The 19215-nt window shown below is 35.5% G+C and overlaps 1 protein-coding gene across 1 annotated transcript; it reads right to left on the reverse strand.

Annotated features, from left to right (window-relative positions):
• Nucleotides 1-580: 580 nt before the first annotated feature.
• Nucleotides 581-18634, reverse strand: sparc (secreted protein, acidic, cysteine-rich (osteonectin)). The gene is made up of 10 exons (XM_077609978.1): nucleotides 18497-18634; nucleotides 13499-13564; nucleotides 12050-12154; nucleotides 9239-9344; nucleotides 7341-7462; nucleotides 6067-6187; nucleotides 5072-5205; nucleotides 3870-4018; nucleotides 2902-3050; nucleotides 581-1093 (listed from the first exon to the last, which is right to left on the reverse strand). Exons 2-10 carry the CDS (start codon nucleotides 13553-13555, stop codon nucleotides 1065-1067), a joined length of 972 nt encoding a protein of 323 aa, XP_077466104.1. The 5' UTR covers nucleotides 13556-13564; nucleotides 18497-18634; the 3' UTR covers nucleotides 581-1064.
• Between the last annotated feature and the right edge of the window lie 581 nt (nucleotides 18635-19215).

The following is a 19215-nucleotide window of genomic DNA, read 5'->3' on the forward strand; positions in this document are numbered from 1 at the left end:
CAGGATCCCAGAGCTGTGAGGGCGACGTGCTAAACACTTGCGCCGCCGGGCCGCCTTATTAATATAATACTATATATTTCTTGATTCATTCATTTTCTGTACCGCTTATCTTCACCAGGGTTGCTGGAGCCTATCCCAGCTGACTTCGGGCCAGAGGCGGGGGACACCCTGAATGGGTGGCCAGCCAATCGCAGGGCACAAGGAGACAAACAACCACTCACACCCACATTCATACCTAGGGGCAATTTAGAGTGTCCAATCAGCCTATCGTACATGTTTGTAGAATGTGGGAGGAAACAGGAGTACCCAGAGAAAACCCACACATGCCTAGGGCGAATATGCAAACTCCACACAGGAATGTCCGAATCTGGGATTGAACCGCTGATCTCAGAACTGTGAGCCCGATATGTCGTATATTTTATATTATATTCTCTTTTTAATTCATTTCAAATCTTTTGTAATAAAAACTAATACAATTAGAAAACAATAATACACTTGCCTAGCTACATCACAATAACTGTCCAACTCCAATGTGTATTATGATGAGACACGGTGCGTATGAGATAAAAGTCGCAGACGATTGATCGTTGAATCGGTTTTATTGGATTTCATCAAGGAAGCTTTGCTGCTCTTGTCAGTCTTGACATTTTGGAGGGAAAAAACTCAGCCTGCAAGACATTCCCCTGCTTCAACATGCCCATTTTTATCGTTTTTTTATTGTTCTGAGTGAGCAAGCGCAGTAGTGAAGCACAACCACTAAAAAAACAAAGCGTGCAGTACAAAGTCAGCTTAAAGAACAAATATTTCCAAACTTTATTCATTTTGGAGGACTTTTTCGTCAGATTGAAGCCCTCAAACATCAATTTAAAAATGAAAAAAAAACATTTACATCAGAAGTCTTACGTTTGATATTAATCTTCCTTTTGGGAATGTGTTAGTTTTACTAGTGGTATAAGCAGCAAAGTTTGTTACGTGGAAATCTAAATAAAAAAGCAATTAGCACCAAAACTGTAGCTGCGAGCACCTCGTACGCAAAGGAGCGACCCATCGTGCCTCGCCTCTGCTTAGATGAGGAGGTCAGTATCCACGTCCTCTGGAAATACACAAAAAAATGTATTCGTTAACAATGGCTGACATTGATTGCAGTTGCTCTCAAAATGAGCGCTTCTGACATTGAGAGCACAGTAACTTTGCTGTAATAACGTGATTGACATTTAATGCGTTCACTGGTATTGATAGTCATAGCTGTCCAAAGGAATTGGACTGGGGGATGGCATCAATCCAATCATCGCTTCCCATCTCAACTGGGATGGTTGGTGATGGTGTTCACTTGAATTTTACTTTATATTAAAAAAATGGATTCATAATGATGATGATTATGCCATTGACGACAATTGAAGTTCAAACCATTTTGACTGGGGACTGGCATCCACCGAACTGATGAGTTTACATTTAATTTAAATTATGCAATTGTGTATTCCCCGATGCTTTTAAACATATATATATATATATATATATATATATATACATATATATATATATATATATATATATATATATATATATATATATATATATACGTATATATATGCTTTTAAACATATATATACATATATATATATATATATATATATATATATATATATATATATATATATATATGTATATATATGTTTAAAAGCATCGGGCAATACACAATTGCATAATTATAAAAAAATGATAATAATAATAATAGTATGGCAAATACAACAGAAAATGGATATTTTAAATTTTAAAAAATCTCAAGAAAAAAATAAATAAATACCGGGAATTAGAAGAAAAGTGGAAATTAATTAAAATTTAAAAAAATTAAAAGTTTAATTAAAAAAAAATATTTTTCACAATACAAAAAATAAAGTAAAGGCAGGGAAATACTAATTTATATTTTTTTAATTTATCATTTATTGTTACTTTTGAAATTGATTTGCATTAATGTATTTTTAAAATCCATTCATATGTTCATTTTTTAAACTTTTTATTTGAGGATTTTCTAAATTTTACCTGTATATAATTGTATTTAATTTAGATATTCTGTATTTTTTATTCATTTATTCATTCATTCATTTATTTATAATACCATAACTAGCTTCGTACTCTTCTACCAATTTTAATTTGATCTAATAAATTAACTCAGTTAAAAGTTTAATTTTAGGTCAAAATGGTTCAATTTAGTCTGGAATTAATCGTTTTGGGGGAAATATAGGTATCTATTTTTTTGTCAAAATGTGCTTATTTTGGGATTCAAATCGTTAATGTTTGGGCATAAAAAAAGGATTCTTTTGGTCCAAAAAATGTGTCATTTTTGATCAAAATTATGAACATTTGGTAAAATTATTTAATTAATACATACATTTTTTTATCTGCAAGGATTAATAGGGCTAATGTTTTGGACCAAAATGATGAATTAACATTTGGTCCAAAAACATTAATGTTGGATGACAAAATGGTACATTTTCATTCCACAAAAAGGCATCTTTTTTTTTGCCAAAATGATTTATGAGAGGCAAAAAATAGTTGTCTTTTTTATCCAAAATGATTTATTTCGGTCAAAAATTGTTCATCTATGTGTCCAAAAGATTGGTCTAAAAAGATTATTTGGTCAAAAAGAAAATCTCAAAATAGTACAAAGATTACTCTTGTTCACCAAATTTTTACCTGTGGTCAAAATTGGAGTGAATTGTTAATTATCACAATCATATTGTTTCATATTAATTGCTTATTGACCCAACTGCTGGCAAAAGGCGTCCATCTCATTTGGACCGTCAACCCAAACGGATCGGATGTACTTGAAGGAGTTGGATGTGAACCCGTTGGTTGTTTGCGGCAGAGAAATGGAATGGAGGAAAGTAGTAGTCTACTCACGCTCCTTGATGCCGAAGCAGGCGGCCCACTCCTCCAGGGCAATGTACTTATCGGCGTCTGCGTCGCATTCCTCAAAGAAGCGGGTGGTGCAGTGCTCCATGGGAATAAGGGGGGCACGAAGGGGGGCCAGCTCGGTGTGTGTCAGGTAGCTGGCGAGCAAAAAAAACGCACTGCGGTCATCCGTGCAAAAAGATGGAAATTTCTGGGGCATTACATTACATCATATTTTCGGTTCTTTCATTAGATAATTTGCTTGTATTTTTGATTCTGTTTGATTGTCCCTTCTTTTTGGTGAACTTTTCTTGTTTTTAATTATTTAGGAATGAATTTTGTGTTTTTCCTTCTTACCTTTTAGATTTTTTATAGTTTTTTTTTCTCTGATTAGATTTTCATTTTTTCTGCTATTATTTACTATAGTATTTTACATGATTTAATTTTTTTGTTCATTTCACTGCATATTTTATCTTATATCATGCTTTAAATTTTACTGTTGGTAAATCTTTATTTTTTTAAATGCTATTGAGTTTTTCACTTCTTTTCTTGTTTGAATTATTTCTCATCCATTTTAAAACCACTTAACTCATATTTTCAGTCTGTCTTTAGCCTTTTGTACATTTTCCGTTATGTAAACATTGTTTTTCTTATTTCATGTTACATATTTTTCTCTGTTTGCTATTGTATTTTTTCATTTATTTTTATTTTTATTTTACTACATTATATTTTCTTATCTTTTATCATGTTTTTATTTTCTAGGTCTTAATTCTCAAAATTTTCAGTTTTCTTTTCTGGTTGTAATTATTGCTCTAGATTTTAAAATCATTTTATTCGGTTTTTATTTATATTTTCATCAGTCAGTATTACGAACTAAGCAAGAGCAGACTTGATTAAAGCTTATATTTTGGGTAATTAAATTTAAATGATTTTTGAAGTGTCAATCCCTGGGATAAACGGGTGTGGTGCGTGCATACCCGTCGGCGGGGTGCTGGTCCAGTTGCTTGAACTGCCAGTGCACGGGGAAGATATACATGTTGTAGTTCTTGACAAAGTCATGAGCCAGCAGGTCCAGGGTGTGTTGTCCCGCCTTCAGCCTTTTCTCATTCTCGTAGATCTTCTGAACCTACAACGCCCGCACGTTAACTCTTTATCTGATGTGGAGGGTGATAGATCAACCACAGTTGCTCTAAAAATCCACACTATTGACATAAAGTCTACAACATTATAGCTATAATGCTATGCAGGACCAATACTGCAAAAAATAAATATTAATAAAGTCAAAATAAAATTGATTATGAATACAAAAATAAGAAATGAGTTTAAAAAAATAAATAAGGAAATATAAATGTCATTATATAAAACTGGATCCCTATCAGTTGGTTATGTAGATGACATGATTCATTTTTGGTCCAAAATTTAAGTTTAGGTTTTGGTTAAAAAAAGGTAAGTATGTTTTTTTAAATTAAAAGTTGTTTCACTTATAATTTAAAATGATACATTTTGCGTTAGATTTTTCAGGTTTTGGTCAGAATTTGATAACTAGGGACTTAATAATCCCTAAAGGTTCATATCTGGCAAAAAATGTTCATCTTGGGTCCAAAAATAGTTACATTTTGGTCAAAAATTGTGAATCTTTGGTTACTGATGATTGAATATCTGATTTTTTTAATGGTTAGATTTTTGGTCTGGAATAATTAATTTTAAATGTTTGATCTGAACCAAGAAAAATGAAGGTTCTTTTTTGTCTTTCGTGTTTCTTTTTTGGTGCAATTGTTAAATTTTGGGGTAAAAAAATTGTGAATGTTTTGTTTAAAAAAAGTTTTATTTAAAGTTGGAATGAATCTTTTTTGTGTTTTTATTTTGTTTGTTTTTATTTATCTAAAATGATCAATTTTCATTAACAATTGTTCTATTGTGGTCAAACATGGTGAATCAGGTCAGACTGTCCAAACGAAACATGAAGCTTGAAAACAGTGGGTTGTGGCTGCCCCAGTTGAAAAGCAAAGCCCTCCTCCTTTTTTCACAAAGCCCATTTTTTCCCCACGTCGCTTATGCGTGCCAAAAGTACGACTACAAAGCAGTCACTGAGAGCCGACGTGGGAAGTTGAGAGCTGAGTGTCAGGTTTAACATCTCTTCTTCCCCCTTCGAGCGAATCGGCACACTGGCCAAACTCACCCTCACTTTCTGCTTCTCGGTCAGCAGGTTGTTGTCCTCGTCGCGCTCGTACAAAGTCACCAGGACGTTCTTTAGCCAGTCCCTCATGCGCAGGGGAAACTGTGTCAGCTCATTGTCCAAGCATGGCTCAATGTCTGCAAATAAATAAATACCACATACTCGTGTGAGCATATCTATACATCATACCCCTACTTACGAATGCCTCTAGGTACAAAAGTTTCAGGTTACAAAATTTTTGATATGCGATTAAATGACTCGAGATACGAAAAAGATCCAAGTTACGAAATCCCCCAAAAAGTAAATGCATTTCCTTATCCATTATTTTATTCTGAATTCCGCTTATTAAGCGATTAAAAACTGTACAAATGCAACGTGGCACATATTTTCACACACACACACAGGGCACACGTAGAAGTCTAAAATGTACTACAAAGTGGACGGCTTTCAGCCCTGGTAGAACGGGCTCTGGCCGCCATCTGGCGGACAAATACATCTACGACGGCCACAGAGGGAGTTATTTCAGTGGGGCTGGGCACATTTTCATATGCTTTATTTATTTTAAGACATTAATAAACCTAATTTTTGTGTGTTTCCTTACATCTTTCATACAAAATTGGGACACTTTGACCAATTTTAAAGGGTTTAGTTGGTAGTTGTGTGAGGACCGTGGAACCAATGAGAGAATTTAGATATAAAGTATACCTCTACTTACAAATTTTTCAAGTTACGAAAAAAGTCTTCGAACCAATTAATTTTGTAAGTAGAGATACGACTGTACTTCTAGAGCTCCCAGGATTAATTGATAACCAAATGAATCAGCATTTATTTCGATAATCATAAGCCGCTTTGTATAAAAAAATAGGTGGAAACAGTTACGAATATCTTTTAGTTTTTTTTTCTTTCATTTTTGAAGTTTACTTTACTTTTGCGGGCAAAAAAAAGTGGCAGGTGGGATTTGGCTCCTGTGCCGCAAGCAAATTAAACTTGAATTTGACCTTTGCAGGGGCCGATGTAGTCCAGGTGTAGCTTGTGGCCCTTCTTAGTACCCTCCAAGGCGCACTTGGCGGCGAAGAAGTGACAGGAAGTGTCGTAGGTCTTGTTGTCAGTGCCGCAAACCTGAAAAAGCCATAATCAGGCATTACAGGAAGTCAAAAAGTACCAATGACTAAAACTGGTGTCAAACTGGCAGCATGTATTCTTTTTGAACAAAAAAAATGCTCCATTATTTTCCAAAAGTAAAAAAAAATCAAATGTCAAATGCTACCTACCCAACTGTTTTGCCTAACCCACACCAGTCACATATCTACAAATATTTTTGGCAAAAATGTCAAAATTTGCCAAAGTTTTACAACCCTTTCCACATACATTTTCAATGGCCCCATTCATTTCCAATTGCACATTCATTACTATGGCCTGGTGGCGCCAGTGGTTAGCGCGCCGGTCTCACAGCTCTGGGGTCCTGCGTTCAAATCCAGGTCAAGTCCACCTTGCATGTTCTCCCCGGGCCTGCGTGGGTTTCCTCCGGGTACTCCGGTTTCCTCCCACATTCAGAAAAACATGCATGGTATGCTGATTGGACGCTTTAAAATTTAGAGTCTAAATTGCCCCTAGGTATAGTTGTAAGTGTGCATGGTTGTCCGTCTCCTTGTGCCCTGTGATTGGCTGGCCACCGATTCAGGGTGTCCCCCGCCTCTGGCCTGGAGTCAGCTGGGATAGGCTCCAGCAACCCCGCAACCCTGACCAAATGAGTTGAGACATTCATTACTATTTTAAACTATGGCCCACCCAAAAAATCAGTTTGTTGTTAATAATTTCGACTTTGCCAAATTGCTTCAAAATTAACAACAAGTGACCTAAAATGTGCAGGAAGTGACTCAGAATGCCCCAAAATCATCAAAAAATAACCCAGAATCGATATAAAGTGACACTAGAGTGCCCCAAAACCAGCAGAAAGTGACCTTAAAATCAATAGGACGCAGGCACCAATCATTATGAATTAATCCGAAAATGCCATAAAATCAAGGAGAGGATCCAAAATCAACAGAAAGTGAACCATAAGCACCCTGAAATAAAAAATAAAAAAATCTTAAAAATGACCAAATAAAGTTATCGTGTTATCAAAGTAAAAATGGCCCATCCCACCCAGGTCAAATGACTTGGACTAGAGACAAACTCATTTAAATTCACAGCAGAAGGATGTATGGACTCCACAATATTTGGACGTCCATTATCGTCATTAACACTTTGTTTAGAAGCAGGGCCAACTCACGTGCTCAAAGACTCCCTCGGCGGTTGTGCAAGTGGACGGGTCCTGACACACGCACACTGGGGTGTTGCTGTCATCTACCTCGCACACTTTGCCCTTCTTGCACTGGTGCTGCAGACAGGGGTCTGAACAAAAAAAATACATAAAAAATTATGTCCCTCCCCAATCAATTTCGAAAAAAATTGTCAACAACAACAAATATGGTCGTTGCGCAAATAGTAAAGTAGTAGTAAAAGAATTATAGAAATAAAATATACAGAAAATGTTCTCACACTCATACATAGGGGTAATTTAGTGTTCAACCAGCCTACCATGCATGTTTTTAAATTTACCCACGCACGCAAGCCCCAAATTTTTAGTGAGTACCGTATTTTCACGACTATAAGGCGCACTGCATTATAAGGCGCACCCTCATTGAGTGACACACTTATTTTTTTTTCCATATACAAAGCACACTGGATTATAAGGCGCCCTGTCTATTTTGGAGAAAATTTAAGACTTTTAAGTGCGCCTTATAGTTGTGAAAATACGGTACCCTCAATATTCAGAAACCTACGAGCATACATTTCAGAAGTACCAACTTAAAGACTCTTAAATCTACTCAAATATCTCTTATATGTAATCTAAATAAACTTGATTTTATTGAAATACTTAATAAAAATAGCCTGAATAGTCTTAAATCGAACTACTATTTAATTACTTCAAACCTAAATTCAAATTTTAAAATACAAAAGCAGCCTTATTTCTTTTAAATTGATTCAAATACGCTCTAAACGCTACCTAAAGACTCTGAAATCTATTGAAATACTCCATAAACATAATTTCAAGGTTCATTTGAAAAAAATCTAACAGCTGAGTCAGTAAAATTATATTTAACAAACAAGTTGGTCATTAGCCTGTAAAACAACACTAAAACCAATTGAAACCATTTATAAGCAGGCTTTGAAAGTATTGTCAGAAAGCCAAAAACGCACCACCACTGTCAGATATTAAAGAAACACAAACACCTGAACTAGAACAATACTGTTAAATATGCAGATTCCACCTTAGTCTACCAAATTTTCCAACACAAAGCTCCTCCTCCACTGCAAGATTTTGTACAAAAAAATTCCAAAGCATTAACAAGAGCTGGCTCTACAGGTGACTGTGCAGTTCCCTTCAAAAAGAGTGATTTTAGCCAGAGCACCTTCTCTGTCCACGCCGCACATACCTGGAAGTCAATACCAATTAACATATGTGAACACCCATCTCTGAACCTCCACCAATCATCTTAAAGCCTGGCTGTTAGACAAAATTGCAATCACGACGCTGTCTAAAATTGTGCTACGTGTGCGTGTATGTGTCTAGTGTGTGTCATTGTTTGTCTTGTACCTACACAAGGGACTAAATATGGAAATTAGCCGGCGGCTACAATCTTACATATTTACATATATATATATGTTCATTAACATGAATATAAATATGTTCATTAATATGTGCAGTTCCTTATCAAATAAATCAATACAGTTTTACAGTCTAAACAGTCTTCAATCAGCAGAATAACCAGTAAAAGTTACTTCAAGATTGTAAAATATACTGGAAAAAAAATTAACATAAAAGTAACGTAAATACTCTTAAATCTATTTACTGAAACACTATATTGAAGTAACCTAACTCCTCTTAAATCGACTCAAATACTCCATTAAAAGTTGTTTAAACAGTCCGAGATCTCCTGAAATAAACGTAGCCTAAAGACTCTGAAACCAACTGAAATAGTTTATTAAAGTAAATTAAATTATCTTGGCACTTCATACACCAAATGGATTAGACGCCTGGCAGCATCCAAGGCAGCCAATGAGCTTCCTGTAAGGGGTTAGCTGACCGCAAGCTGGAGTGAGGAAACGGCGGCTTTTTTTTCTCACCCTCAGTGACGTCATCCTCTTCCACCTCGAAGGCCTCGTCAAAGTCGTCAGTCTCCACCTGCACTGGGTTGGATCCCACTTCAACCTGCTTCTCCTCCTCACCCTCCTGCAAATCCCCAAAGTTTTAAAATGTCAAAAGTTACGTGGCTTCCAAAAATACATGGATCGACCTCCAAAATGACCAAATAGATACATACAAGAATGCGAGAGTAGTTTCAATATATATATATATATATATATATATATATATATATATATATATATATATATATATATATATATATATATATATATATATATATATATATATATATATATATATATATATATGTATATATATATGTATATATATATTCGGGGCTGCGTGGGTTTTCTCCGGGTACTCTGGTTTCCACCCACATTCCAAAAACATGCATAGTAGGCTGATTGGACACTCTAAATTGCCCCTAGGTATGAGTGTGAGCGTGAATAGTTTTCCGTCTCCTTGTGCCCTGCTATCGGCTGGCCACCGATTCAGGGTGTCCCCTGCCCCTGGCCCGGAGTCAGCTGGGACAGGCTCCAGCACCCCCGCAACCCTAATGAGGATAAAGCAGTTCAGAAAATGAGATGAGATGTGTATGATATATACATATATATGTATCTCATCTCTCATTTTATATATTTATATATATCTCATCTCTCATTTTCTAAACAACTTTATCCTCATTAGGGTCGCGAGGGTGCTGGAGCCTATCCCAGCTGACTCTGGTCCAGACGCGGGGGACACCTTGAATCGGTGGCCAGCCGATCGCAGGCCACAAGGAGACGGCCAACCATGCACACTCACACCCATACCTAGGCGCAATTTGGAGTGTAAATCAGCCTACCGTGCATGTTTTTGGAATGTGGGAGGAAACCGGATTACCCGGAGGAAAGCTACACACGCAAAACATGCAAACTCCACAGAGGTGGACGTGACCTGGATTTGAACCCAGGACCCAAGAGCTGTGAGGCCGATGTGCTAACCACACAAAATGTAATCTAAATCTCTTAAAACTACTCAATTACTATCCAAAAGTGACCTAAACAGTCCAAAATCTATTGAAATACTTTAGAAAGGTAACTAAATACTTCTCTAACCAACTATACAGAATCAAACGCGTTAACTTTTTGGGACTTGACGCAGGTTTTTATTTGCCGGGGTGGAGGCCCTGAAGTTTCTCTGGCCCGGCTCCAGAATGTTCCACCCCTAAGAAAGATGCGGGCTGGTTGGCGCAAGTTCGTTTTTTTCCAGCTGCGGTCTCAGCGGCTTCCGGAACATTCCGTCCGGCCGAGTGGGAAAAAAACTTCCTGCCGTTTTTTTTAACTGGCGGTCTCATGACATCATCGGGAGCAGCTGCTTTTGCCTCATTTCAACATCAACATGTGAAAAAATGTGATGGAGGGAACCCAGACTGCCACGCTATTTCTTAAAAAAATAAGCAACTCTATGGCTAGGCGACCAAGTGGTTAGCGTGTCGGCCTCACAGTTCTAGGGTCGAGGGTTTGATCCCGGGTGATCTACAGGTGCTCCCGTTTCCTCCCACGTTTTATTTGCGCCCTGCGGTTGGCTGCCTGCTTTCCATTGTTGGCTGGGATAGGCTCGGCACCCCCACGACCCTTGCGAAGATAAGCGATTCAGAAAATGAATGAAAAAATGAATAAACACACCTGTGCTAATTTAAACGAAACTCCCCAAAATTTTAAATAAAAACAACAACGAAAAAAAACACAAACAAAAAAAAGCAAAACAAGGCAGAAAAAAAGAAAAAATACACTACTTTGCAGTACATTGAGGCTGTTCATGCGCAAAACCCTGAAAATTAAAGAATTTGGTTAAAAAAACAAAAAATACAAAGTACTATTTTTTTGTTGGGGAGTGTGGTGGGGGGTTGGCAACATGTTGACATTGAAAATAAGCAGCAAAAAAATGGTGGAAAAGTGAAAACATTTAAAAACATGAAAAATAAAGAGTGAAAAAATGCACAAAAAAACCCAAACTGCCCAAAAGGAACACAAAAACCAAAATAAACATTAAAAACAAATGTGGAAAAATTAAATAATGCGATTTTTATCCATTTCTTTTCAACCTGTAAAAAACCTCAAAAAGGAAATACGATAATAACAGAAGATGATAATAACAGAAGATAAAAATGACATGCAAAAAATGCAAAAAGCTGAAAAAACATGAAAATATAAAATGCTAAAAATAAAAGACAAAAACAAAAAAAAACAACATAACTTAAAGAATGTGAAAAACAGCAAAAACTTTACTTAGAAAAATGCTAAAATATCTTATTGTGAAAACCTGCCAAAAATAAATATAAGTAGCGCAAAAATCCTTAAATGAAAAAGCAAAAAATACATACAGTGAAAATAAACAGCAAAAAAAAGCAAATAGTAAAAAGAAAAAAAATGGAAAAAACATTTTAAAATAACGCAATAAATATAAAGATGGCGTTAAACCTAAAAACCACGACACATGAGAGATGGCGAAAGGCATTGTCAAATCCTAGAAATCAGGGAAGAACACAGCAATGTCTGGATGTTGTTCTTTTTTTTGGTGATCACTTAAAATCACTCAAATCTAAGACAAAGTAGCCTTCCTACATTGTGGCGCCATCAAAGCGCCATCTTGTCTTCTGGCCTCCTTCCAAGAGAAACATGAAAAATGTTCCCCGCAGCTCGCACGGATGATTTCAAAGATTACCTTCAAAGACTCAATTGACCCCCCAAATCCAGATTTGGTCCACAATCTGGGAAATAATCTCACTTTCAACGCTTCCGACTCACCAGGATGATGGAATCCTCCACGGCGGGCTCGTCCACCACCAGTTCCTCGTCCATCGCCGGCTCTTCCTCTGCCACAAGCGCCTCGTCCATCGGCTTCTCCTCAGTCTGATCAACAAGAAGTGGGAGAGATATAAACTGGGAAAATGAGGAGCAGAAGAACTGAAACAGAAACTCATTGAGGGCGCTTAGACGCCAGTCAACAAGGATTGGTCATCGCACGACGTCAATGGCAACCTAAAAGATTTGACAAAAAAAAACGCCCCATTCATTTCCAAAGGCAAAAACAGATCAAATTTATTTTTTTAAAATGTATATAGTCTGCATTCATATATATTTATATGTATATATATACATATATATACATATATATATATATATATATATATATATATATATATATATATATATATATAAAATAATTTATTTTTTATTTTTCTTTAATCAGGAACTCAAGGCAAAGCAGGTTGGTATTTTTTTTAATTTATTTTATGTAATAATATCACGTGTTTGAAAAAAGGAAAATGGAATATATATATATATATATATATATATACACATACATACATACATACATACATACACATATATATACATACATACATATATATATATATATATATATATATATATATATATATATATATATATACATACACATATATATACTATACTATACATATATATATACCTATAACTTTTTTTAAAATCAGGAACTCAAGGCAAACCAGGTTGGTATTTTTTGTATTTATTTTATGTAATAATATCATGTGTTTTAAAAAAGGAAAATGGAAGTTTCTTACTTTTTTTTAAACTTTAAATATTCTTTACATCTTTTACATATCTAAAAAAATCTTTATTTGGGATGATTTTTTTAAAGTAACGTTTCTTTAAATTATACATTCTATTTTTGGGGGGAGAAAACTAATATTCCTTAGTTCATTGTCTTTTGTTCTTTTCATTAAAAAGGAAAATATATACATTGTTCTTTTCTTGTGTTTTATTTGTTTAATGCAAATGTTCTCTTTTCATTTTTGATTTATGAAAACAGATTTATTCGTGTGATTTTTTTTCAAAAGGGAGAGAAAAATATTCTCTTTTAATTACTTTTTAAAAATATATTTTATGAATTATATTAGAGAAATGTATTTTTTTAGCTTTTAGTCATTAAATTCTTAAAGGAAAAAAAATACTCTATTCCATATTTTGTGGTCTTGATTTAAAAAAGGAAAATACTGTGTCCTCTTCTCTATTTTGGTTTTCAAACACTAAATATTTTTTGTTCATTTTTTAAATTTGTAAAACAATAAATAGAAATATATTCTGATTGATTTAAAATTGGGGAAAAACTTGAGGTATATCTACTTTTATGGACCATGAAAAAATGAGGTTGAAAAAAAAGAGACTTTTTCAGGTGCTCAGCAATTGGTCATTGAATCATAGCGGACTTACAGGAGCGGCTGCCACGTGCCCAGCCAGGCAAAACAGGAAAATGATCCAAACCCTCATCTTCAGCGTCTGTGGAAAAAAAGAAGAAAAAATTAACTGTCTGTTGTCCTTTTGTATGACTTTTTCTATGGAGAAAAACTAAATTTGTGGTTGTCCGTCTCCTTGTGCCCTGCGATTGGCTGGCCACCGATTCAGGGTGTACCGGCCTCTGGCCCGGAGTCAGCTGGGATAGGCTCCAGCACCCCCCGCGACCCTAATGAGGATAAACCGGTTCAGAAAATAAGATGAGATGAGAAGATAAGAAAAATTAAAATTGAGTAATTTACTAAGAGACTTTGTCTTTGCTTTGTTTTTACCCTAAAATGTAATCACATTAAAAATAAACACAAAAATAATATTTATAGATTTTTTTAAAATCTTTCTTATGTTTCACTGGGAGATTGCTGTTATTAATCTCTTAATGAATTGACACTTTTCTGAGAGTGGATACCTCATTTATAGACATTAAATTTAACCAAATTCTCGATTGGAGCTTCTTAATAGGACGTACTTGCTCGTATTTTTGATTTTTTTAAACTTAATTTACAATTCTTTATTTTTTTAAAGGAAATAACATTCATTTTTTAAAAATAATCATTCATAATTTTTAATTCATAATGAAATTTACATCAAAAAATAAAAACAGTAAAGTTCTTCAGTCTTATGTATTAATATTTTTTATTTATTTTAGATTTAAAAATAATTTGTGGTATAAAAACTGAAAAAATAAATAGAAAAGGGGAAAATAAAATATTTTATATTTTATCTATTTACCATTTGTTTTTCATTTTAGAAAAGGAAAAAAGGTAAATACATGTTTAGAAATATATTTTATTTACATTGAAAAATATGTGGAAAATTGAGTTAGATTTGGGGGTTTTTAGATTTAAAATGCTTTTAGATTTAAAAATTGGTTTTTAAAAAATGATTATTTTATTTTATTTGCTTCGTTTTAATTTTTTTCTCAAAAGTTGACGCACAAAGTGATTTGGCGGGCCGGAATCTGGCCCCCGCCCCACCACTTTGACACTTTTATTTTTGAATAAATGCACAAAAAGACTTATTTTTATTCCTTATTTATTTTATAAATAAGTAATAAACTCATATAAAACTAAATTTTAAAAATAAATATCAAGACAAAACAAAACTACGATAAATGAAAACAAACAAATAAATGTTTCTCCTCTTGACTTGAATTTTTTGGTGTACATTCTGGACTGAGAAATCCCCTATTTTCCCAACACGCTGGGCTCATGTTTGCAGATTGTTTGCACTTTAGAAACACACCAAGTTTCCTGAGGAACGAACATTCTGCGAGAGCTTCCACTGCTGTGGAATGGCGTCTCCCAACACATGAACAATTACACAATTTAACAATTACTCTTTTGTTCAGCTCGTCTCCTGAAGACGTCAGAAGAATGCCGGAAAGTTTAATCCCGGCTTTCAATTCAATACTAAACACAATACCATACCATTCAACTCTAAATGAACAAGAAGTAATCCAAAGTGTTATCCTGTGATAACGATAAATAACGAAAAAATATTCATAAAATAACTCAAATCGACAGAAATAGACCTGGAAATGTCCCACAATCAACAAGAAATGACCCAGTATGTAGAAGAAGTGATTTAAAAAATGCTCCAAAACTCACTCTGCCATTGACAAAGATAGACATTCAATTCATATAAACTGACATGCCTGGCTGTAAATGTTCATTTTTTAAATACCATTTATTGCGCCAAATGTCTAATCCTTCTTGATTTGAGGTGAATAAATATTTGTTCAAGAGTCAATAGTGAAGGATTTGATGTCTAGCCTCATCAATGGCGTACTGCTTATCCTCACAAGAATCGCAGGGGTGCTGGAGCCTATCTCAGCCCACTATGGGCAGTAGGCGGGGGACAACCTGAATGGGTTGCAAGCCAATGGCAGGACACAAGGAAATGGACAACCATTCACGCTCACACTCATACCTAGGGGCAATTTAGAGTGTCCAATCAGCCTACCATGCATGTCTTTGGAATGTGGAAGGAAACCGGAGTACCCGAAGAAAACCCACGCAGGCCCGGGGCGAATATGCAAACTCCACACAGGCATGTCAGACTAAATTCTCAATCTCAGAACTGTGAGCTGGATGTGCTAACCCAAGGGTGTCAGACTCGGGTTGGTTCGCGGGCCGCGTTAACGTCAACTCGATTTCATGTGGGCCGGACCATTTTAGATATAATATTTAGATATTTTTTTATAAATGGATTAAAAGAACTGGATTAAAAGCTCTGAATATTCCGTTTTTTATAGATCTAAAACAATGTTTATTTTAGCTTTTTTTAATATACCGTATTTTCACGACTGTAAGGCGCACTTAAAAGTCTTAAATTTTCTCCAAAATAGACAGGGCGCCTTATAATCCAGAGTGCTTTATATATGGAAAAAAAATTAAAGTGTCATTCATTGAGGGTGCGCCTTATAATGTGGTGCGCCTTATAGTCGTGAAAATACGGTATATTTTTAGATTTTACAAAATGATTTTTGAACTAAAAACACAGAAAAAAATGATTAAAAAAATACAATTACTGATTTAAAAGGGGGAAAATCAGGAAATTTAATATACATCTATACTCTTCATTTTAATTTGATCCTTAAACAGAAAGTCTGCACTCTTGATTTACTTTCCCGGGCCACCCAAAATGAGGTGGCGGGCCAGATTTGGCCCCTGTGCCGCCACTTTGACACGTGTGCTAACCACCATCAAAAGTGAAAAATGAAGTTTCCTCCATGAGCTATGGTGGGGCGAACAAAGAAAAATGACTTAGAACTGATACTTTTGCCATAAAATATTGTATCCGCATACAAGATTTTGGTATCAATACGTGGATACATTCCCATACTGTGACAGGAGAAGGCTTTTCAACACCATTCACCGGAAAGTTCTCCATTTGATCTGTTCCTGTTTCTGTCCTACAATTGTCCAAAATGTCCTCATGCCATGTTTGTTTGTTTGTCAATGGAAAGTTCCAGAGGGGCAATAAGGCGGCATCTCTTCTCTTCCAAAAATAACAACAAGTCAACATCGTGGGGAAATGTTGCTTGACTTGGAGGTAAAGGAGGTGACGCAAGAGCCAAACAAAGTTTTATTTGGAAAAGTCCCAATTGCGCTCATAAAGTTGCTCTGTACTTCACAAAACCCTTAGTTTTGGCCACACGGGCAGGAAAAGTACAGAAATGACAGCAATTGAGGTCAAAATTGACTGATTTCGACATTTGAACCCGTCAAAGGGATTTTATGGGAAGTCGTCTGTAAATTATTATATATTGTGGTTTCAAATTGTGACTGTTACAGGAGAAAATGGTTATTGTATGGTCAGTAATGGTTTATCTTCATTGCAAATGGTGAATTTTGGGGTGAAACAAACGGTTGTTTTTTGTCTTGAAAGATTCGTTTTTGGTCTAATATGGCTAGTTTTTGGTTAAAAATGCTGAATACTAGGGAAAATGTTTTGTCAGAACTATTTAATTTTGAGTGCAAAAAATAATAATTTTTGGTTGAAATATGTTAACGTTAAAAAAGGGTTTCACTTGTGGTCTGAAATGAATCATTTTCAGTCTTAAATTGTTATTTTTTGATTAAACATTTTTAGATGTTGGTTAAACATGGCCAATGTTACGGTGAAAACGGTTTTGTCTGAACTATTTATTTTAAGTAAAAAAATTACATTTTTGGTCGAAATATATTAATGTTAAAAAAATGGTTTGATTTGGGGTCTGAAAGGAATCATGTTCGCTTTTAAATTGTTATTTTTTTATTAAACATTCTTAGATGTTGGTTAAAAATGGTCAATGTTAGGGTGAAAACTGTTTTGGTCTGAACTATTTAATTTTGAGTCAAAAAAATAATAATTATTGGTTAAAATATGTTAACGATTAGGTCAAAAAAAGTTTTGTACTTAGTTAAAAAAAGTGGCTAATTTAAGGATTCAAATTTAATAAATTTCTTTGGTCCAAAATGTTTTGAGGTTTTCTATGGTAATTCTTTTTAATAATTTGGTCTAACATGGTCAATGTGGGTTGGTTTGGTCCAAAAAGGTTGGGTTTTTTTGGTCAAAAAATTGTTCAATATTGGTAAAAAAATTGTTAGATTATGGCAAAAAAGTGTTAGATTATGGCAAAAAAATGTTAGATATTGGTAAAAAAAAATGATTTGGGGCAAAAATGGTAAATGTTTGTTTTGACCAGAATTTACTTAACTTTTCAGTCCAAATTATTAAATCTTTGGGTCAAAATTTGTTCATGTGAGGTAAAAATTGTTCCTTTTTTTTTTGGCGGGGGTTAAAAAGTTTATTGCCACCAATGGCAGCCAGCGAGTAAACAAGTTAAACAAGAAAATAGACTCTGCTACTATGAAAATTAAATTTACCCCAAGACAACTAATTTCCATTGACATGCAATAGTGCTAAAAATATAAATCAACAAATAAAAACAAAAACTGAATACTACTTATTGATGAACTTTTCCAATCAAACCTAATATACAACATTTCATCTTTGATCCTTTTCCACAGTTTTGCCAACTCTTATTCCCGGTTGAAACAAAGTAGCATTTTTAAATCTTTTGCAGGGATTATTTTTCAAGACGTTGACGTCATTTTGCGAGCGCTGCTCAGAAAGTCGCCATGACAACGTGCATTCCTGGGACTCAAAGTGAAGACTAAAAGCGGACTGAGATCAACTAGTCTTTTCTTGACATTCCAAGTCAAACAGACGCGACCCCCTCCCCCGGAGTCCCCCTCCTCGCTCTCTTTGCCGATGTGGCAAACAATTCTCAGCCGGCCACTATTTTTTCTCAAACGTCTCGACTTAGCTCGGTGATAAACTCCCACTTTACTGTTTTTGGAAGTGAAAAGACAATGAACAAAAGAATGCAAAACAGGCTGCAAATTTGTTGTTGTTGTTTTTTTACTTTACCTTAGAGAAGCAGTGGACAAGTCAGTGTGGGTGTGCCTAGATGGTCTTTGAAGACTTGTGAGGGCTTCCTTTCCACTCTAGATGTGGAGCGAGTGCGGTGGGACGGATGGGACCGGAGTCTAGGACGCCTCCCTGTCCTGTCCCGCCCCAGCCCAACCCGCCCCTCAGGCTTTTTTCCCCTCCAACCCACCGCAATTGAGCCGCATGCTCTTGTTGACACTGAAATCCGAGGTTCTGCCAAAAGAACATCCATGTTATTCATTTACAGTCTATAATTATTGCGAATGTGGGGATGCTTTGCAAAGCTCTCTCTCTCATTTTCTGAACCGCTTTATCCTCCTTAGGGTCACGGGGGGTGCTGGAGCCCGGGCCACAGGCGGTGGACACCCTGAATTGGTGGCCAGCCAATCGCAGGGCACAAGGAAACAAACAACCTTAAATCCTTAAAGCTTCTTCTGTGTCAAAGTCACATTTCATGAGTTCGTATAATACCTGTTCATTGTCTTTGATGTGGGAACCTTCCGGAATGGCGTCGACACCTCTTTCCTCTCACGCTCAGACTCATACCTAGGGGCAATTTAGAGTGTCCAATCAGCCGCTTTGCAATGCTAAAACACATAATGTTTGTTTCCACGTCCACTAGTTCGGTCCCAATAAATTGGAAGCCAATGGCACTGAGAGATGAGCGTTCACAGCCTGGCTTCCTAGTTCACTGGGGT

Source organism: Stigmatopora argus, chromosome 9 (genome assembly GCF_051989625.1).
Source record: "Stigmatopora argus isolate UIUO_Sarg chromosome 9, RoL_Sarg_1.0, whole genome shotgun sequence".
Classification (NCBI taxonomy): Eukaryota; Metazoa; Chordata; class Actinopteri; order Syngnathiformes; family Syngnathidae; genus Stigmatopora; species Stigmatopora argus.